This window comes from Arachis duranensis, chromosome 1 (genome assembly GCF_000817695.3).
Source record: "Arachis duranensis cultivar V14167 chromosome 1, aradu.V14167.gnm2.J7QH, whole genome shotgun sequence".
Taxonomy (NCBI): domain Eukaryota; kingdom Viridiplantae; phylum Streptophyta; class Magnoliopsida; order Fabales; family Fabaceae; genus Arachis; species Arachis duranensis.
Window position 1 is genome coordinate 975398 of NC_029772.3, and position 6492 is coordinate 981889.

The 6492-nt window shown below is 31.2% G+C and overlaps 1 protein-coding gene across 1 annotated transcript; it reads right to left on the minus strand.

Moving 5' to 3' along the window:
- Positions 1-332: 332 nt before the first annotated feature.
- Positions 333-2309, minus strand: LOC107485451 (pectinesterase 2-like). The gene is made up of 2 exons (XM_021142592.2): positions 1510-2309; positions 333-1239 (listed from the first exon to the last, which is right to left on the minus strand). The coding sequence occupies exons 1-2, from the start codon at positions 2224-2226 to the stop codon at positions 532-534; spliced, it is 1425 nt and encodes a 474-aa protein (XP_020998251.1). The 5' UTR covers positions 2227-2309; the 3' UTR covers positions 333-531.
- Between the last annotated feature and the right edge of the window lie 4183 nt (positions 2310-6492).

The window sequence follows — 6492 nt, forward strand, 5'->3', positions numbered from 1 at the left end:
ACCCAAAAAAAAACTAAAAATAAACTCAAAAAAGAAGGATGAGAAGAAGAAGGAGAAGAAACGCGAAGAATAAAGAGAAGAAGAAAAAGGAGGAGGAAGAGGAGAAAAACGCAAAAACTGTTTCACATTGTTAGAGTCTTGTATTCAAGCTCCATTAAAAAAACTGATTTTTGGTAAGATTGGACCAATTTGATTGGATTGGATTATCAAAAAGATTTGAATGCGTAGCATAATTCTTATTGATAACCATCATTATCTTTCTCAATTGAATTTGGTTAATCTCTAATCAATCTGAATTATCAAAATAATCAGAATCAAATATTCATCATGGAGATAGAAAATTTCTTTCAATAAGTATATAATTACAAATTTAGTGAAATTAAATTGAAGACTTTGAACCTACAACATATTAATCCTATACACATTTTCCCAATCACTCCCCTGTCCTAAGGGAACACAAATTTGAACTAACACTATAGACAGAGAGACACCCAAGACACACCCACAACTAATGAAATTAAATTGACAAGTTCAAAGGCCAGTTTCAAAGGGAACACCAGTGCCAGGAATCCAGGATCCACCATCCAAGAAATTAGCAACAGTAAATTTCAAAGCCTCAGAAGGGTTGGTAATAACATGAAAGCCAGGCCATTTAACCCTCCCTGCAGTGTTAGCACCAGCTCCAATATTCATATACTCTCCATAATACAATGTATTCAAGGCAAAGCTTCCCGCCCATGGCATCCACCCTGCCGCTTCAATCAAACCGTCCAGGCTACTCTTCACCACCACCGTTCTTGAGTACTTCTGCCACGGCCGCCCGAGGAAGCACTTCACAGATCCCTGAACTGGCTTCAGATCTGAAGCCGCCATGATGCGGCAGTTGTGGATGACAATGCCGGTGTTCTCGTTGGGATCGGTTCTCCCTTGTGCTGTGACTGCGTTCTGTTGCTTAGTCATTGGTTTTCTCAAGAAGATGTTGCAGTTTTGGAAGAGGGCGACGGCGTCACCGAAGATGAAGTCAATGGTGCCGTAGATGTCGCAGTCGCGGTAGAATTGGCGTTGGGAAAGGACGTATAAGGTGTCTTGGTAGCCTCTGAAGCTACAGCGGTAGAAGACGGAGTGATCGGAGCTGGAAAGAAGTGCCACCGCTTGGTGCTTCTGTGGCCCAGCACTGTTCTCAATTGTTAAGTCCCTGGCGATGAACCCATCACTTGACACCGCTGAATCAAAGGAACCCAGTCAAGCCACAAAGTAACTTTACTTCAATGCATCGACTTACTCTACTCTAAATTACTCTAAACTGAAGAAACTAGTAGTGTTTAATAAAATTTACCTATGATAAAATTTAGTGAAAACTCACGTAAAAATGTTTGTTTTTCATCAAGTTAATTGTTCAAAATATATTTCTTACTTTCCCATATATAAAAGATCAGAAAGAAGTTAGTTAGCCTATTGTGATAAGTTAGAGCAGCTTTCTCAATTGGCTCCTATACTTTCCCTTATTACCACGCCCTCCGAAACACTCTTGTAATTCCCACTCCCGTCCTGTGCCACCACAATGTCCGCCTTCGGTGCCGCCGTTCCCGGCAAATCCTGAAGAAGCCTCCTGTCGGAAGGAGATAGCCACTCTGGGAAGCCATTAAAAGAAAGCAATTTTCGACCGCCGCGAGCAACCGGGTGTTTTGGTAACGAAGTGAAGGACGTTAATGTATTGGTAATGGCCAAAGAGTTGCTGAGCAAGTTGGATAAGTTGGTTGAAATGGATGGAAAGTAGTTTAGGTAGTGAGATGAAAGGTTAGAATCAAGAAAACCGTTTTGGCATGTTTGTTGATTGGCAATAGAAGCACTTTGCCATGTTAACCTGTCGTTTAGATTGTTTGAGCTCATTGAACGGTTGAGCTGATAGATTGTATTCTCATAGAGTTCCAAACAATCTTCCCATGCGGACTTGGCTCTCTTGTCTTTGAAATGGTTGGATTCCATGGTTGATGAGACAAGTTTGTGTGCTACTATTGCTTGGTCCATGGTGACCTTAAGGGCCATGTCATGGAAGGAATAATAAGAAGAGGAAATTGAATAATTGGTAGTGCCAATAATGTAATGGTTACAAAGACTGGGATATGGAGTTTGATTGCATGATAACTTATTATCAGTGCCATGCACAATAATGAAGAGAGAATACAAGGATAAAATAATGTATGCAATGACCAAGTTGCCCCCCATTATGAAAATGAAATGACCAATAATAAGGCAACCTAGATAGGTAGCAATGAGAGAATTATATTCTTAGCTTGTATATATTTGGATTATTGTTGAATGCTGATGAATGAAAAGTGCCAGTGAAGATGTGCTATTTATAGGCCAGAAAGGTATGGATAATTCTTATTTGTGAGTGATACAATACAGTTGAGGTATTAATGTGGGTTTTGTATTTTCTAAAGTTGCTGACTAATAACCTATTTAAGGGCAATGTGGTTTATGATCTATCTACGTGTCAATTAAAATATAAAAAAAGTATAGTAGTTCATCTGCAAAATAATAAAAATTAAATAAATCATGGTTTAATTTGGTTTTCCAAAACCTAATTGTCTGCTATAATTAAGGACCATTATTTGAAAATTTATTCTATATTCATATGATACTTTTATTTATAACTAAAATGTGACACTTATTTAAATATAAAAATATTATTTTATACACTAAAATCAGTTATTATATATTTATATATAAATATATATGTAATTAATTCGTTTATAATGTATATTTTATAGTAATAATTAATTTTAATATTAATTTTAATATATATCTAATATAGCTAATTTAAATTATAGTGACCACTGCACGTTTTATTTTTGAATATCAGAACAATTATTTTTAAATAGCATTTTTGTCTTACATATTAGAATGTATAGATTAAAAAAGTAACTAGGTAATAAATATTTAGTTGAATTCATAATGGGAGGACTTTTTATTATTGCTTATCCATAGTAATGTCATATGCTAGGAGTTTAAACATTAATTATAAATATACAATTAATTAGTATTTATGAAAAGAAAATTAATTACAATCTAACTTAATTTTGACAGGTGCAAGCTAAGCTAATGCTAAACAAAAATAATTATATTTTAAATTTATTTTGAAGCGTACGTGCAGTGCAAGCTAGGCCACCAGAAAATATGTTATTGTATGTCGAGAATTTTCTTGAACGTCATATTTCAAAACAAAGTTGACGTGATGCATGCATTTATTAAGAATGATAATAGCCCATCCACAAAGATTAGTTTTCTATTTTATAGTTGTTATTATCACTTTTGGAGGATAGACAACAAACTTTAATGGGTATGCAAATCAGTTCTTTCGAGTTGGAGTCACTTTGGTTAATTGCAGTTAGAATCTCTTATAATTGGTAGCGTTCTTGAGTTGAATAATGATATGCCAAATTATATATAGCTCTTATCCGGCAAGATGAGATGAGTTCTAACCTCTTTGTTAGGGAAACGGAGAGACATTGTAACAAACGGATCCAGAAATGTTGGAAATTAAAGGAGAGTCGTACTAGAAAAAAATATTATATAATTAAATAAGCATTATTAAAACATGTAAAAATATAAAGAATTCAAAGGCTCCAAAGACTAACTTCCACCATATTTACATGGATATGTTACTAATGTATATGCGTATGTGTATGTATGGATTTTCAAATCCTCTATTTTTTGGTAAAAATACACAATTCAAACCCAAGATCAATTGGTTAATATTATTATGATTCTGCATATTAGAAATCAAAATAAGTATTTGGGAATACTATTAACTCTTTAGAGGTCAAAGAAAATTATTTTCAACTATATTAAAAATAAAGTTAGTCAAAAACTTTAACAATAAAAATAAATACTACTTTCTCCTGGTAGTAGAGAGATTTTAATAAATACATAACTATAACAATTCTCATTTATATATTAAGTTTATTTTTATTGCGTGATATTTTACCGGAGGAGTTACATCATATTATTTTATAATTTTGGTGAGGACAAAAAAATAAAAAACGCAAAATGTAATAGACAAGTTGACAAATTACATATAGACCCATAAATTAATGAAGACAAAATTTTAAAGACCTAAAAGTCTTCAACTTTGCAATACTTGCAAAAATAAGCCTGGAAACTATTTACTAAACCAAATTTACTGTTTAATAAAGTTTACAGAAATAAATGCTATAGGTTCACAAGTTTTTTGAGAACATAGACAGGGAATAACCCATTATGCGGTTGGAGGAGTGTTATGGAGGACAAAAAATTCCTAAAAAAAATTGATCTAAAAAATTAATAAAAAAACAGTGAATATTTAGACAGACTCATATATATGTCAAAGAATACAATGCAAGTATGTCTATTCTCTACCCAAAACAATGACAAAATTCTTTAATGGATCTCAAACTAATTTTGTTTAACAAAACTTAGGACCAGGTAAAAATAAAAATAGAATTTTTTTTAACCAGAAATCGCTGAAGCAATCCTCAATACTCCGATAAATGAAGGCGAAGATAAACTAACCTAGATGTGGACTAACAACAGTAAATATTCTATAATGTTAGAATACTAAGTAGCCTTCTTCTTCTACTACCCTCGAACAAAGTTCTTTCCTTAATCGATGCAAGCAGAAGGAGATTTGGAGAATATATGAAAAATAAAAGGCCAACCTTTGAAAGATGGTTCATGAAGGCTTAACAGTAAACAAAAAGGTGCACTTTAGAACTACTTCTTCTAACGAGATATTTATAATTACATTATTTACACTATAAACAAGACATTTTTTTGGAATTGGGATACCCGAATATTCTCATTGCAATTTAAATAAATCCTTACAAAATTCTATTCAATGTTCAGAAGAACATCCTTTATCAAAACAATAATATAAAACTCAGAACAACTGAAAATCTGAACAACAAAATCATCCTTCCATACCAACGCAAGTCTACCCGATTATTAAATCATTAAATATTAAAAATATATAATTTCACAAATATTTCAATTAATTTATAATTTTTAAAAATATAAAAAAATTATAATTTCTAATTTACAAACAGTAAAATCTTTATAATTCTAAATATCTAATAAGTATAATCATCAACTAAGTTTTTTGAAACAAAATAATAAAACTAAGGATAAAGTACTAAATTGGTCTCCTATATTTGGGCGTAATCTTGTTTTAATTCTTAAGGTTTAAAGTGTCATATTTGAATCCAAAAAAGTTTCAATTAGCTTCAATAATGTAATCCTACCGTGAGGTCAAAGTTAAATAATTAATAGAATATCTTACATAACAGTAATACAAGAATATTATCAATAATCTGGAGAATAAATACAAGTTCCAAAAGCACAAAATCAACCATGGATGCATCAATATATTTATTTATCATTCTCTTTAGTTTTATAGAAAATATTTCATTTAAATTGTAAGAAAAATGATAAATAAATGTATTGATGTATTCACGGTTGATTTTGTGCTTTTGGAGCTTGTACTTATTCTCCAAATTATCAATCTTGTTCTTATACTGCTGTTATGTAGAACATTTCATTAATTATTTAACTTTGACCTCACGGTGGGATTACATTAAAGTTAAATGAATTTTTTTAATTCAAATGGAACACTTTAAACCTTAAGAACTAAAATAGGATTACACTCAAACGTAGGAGACCAGTTTAGTATTTTATCCTAATACTAATATTATCCAAAATAAAATAAATATTATCAAAAATATATAATTAAACATTGGTCAAATCTTTAATCAATTAAATATAATCCAAATTATAACTTAAAGTAAAATGAACAAACATTCTAAATATAAACATAAAAATAACGTTCTAAATTCAATTATCATTTTAAAATTAAAAGTTTGCGGTACAAACTCGTTTCATTATGCCAAAATTCACCAAAATTTATGAATTAAACGGTATAAATTTGACAAATTTTTTTATTATAACAATTTCAAATTTTTAATCCAACCAAATTTTTTTTTGACAAATTAGACAAATTCACCAACAAATTATGACCATTTACCGTCTCTAATCACAAAAAGCTTTCATCTTTAAAAAGCCAGATCTGTATTTATTTCTGTGAGAAGTTAATTTCTAGCTTCATAATAATCTTATTTAGAGACAAAATAAAATGTTTATAGGTGCAAAATATGTTATCATGGACGATGTTCAAGTAATACGTTTACGTTAATTCGAATCATGGATATGGTTACCGACGAAAAATGCTTTAATTATTTGATAATGCCAAGCCGTATGGTTGTTAGTAAGTCGTATAAGACATCTGAGTCTCAAGCTGGTCCCAACAAGAATTGTTCCTTTAATTTTTCGACACACTCAAATATGTGATTTCCAGGTGTCAGGTCATTGGCCTCTCGTTTCCTTTGACTCGTCATATTATAGGCAAATTGTGTAAAGGGTATATTCACGTATATAGCATTGTTGACTTATAGCACT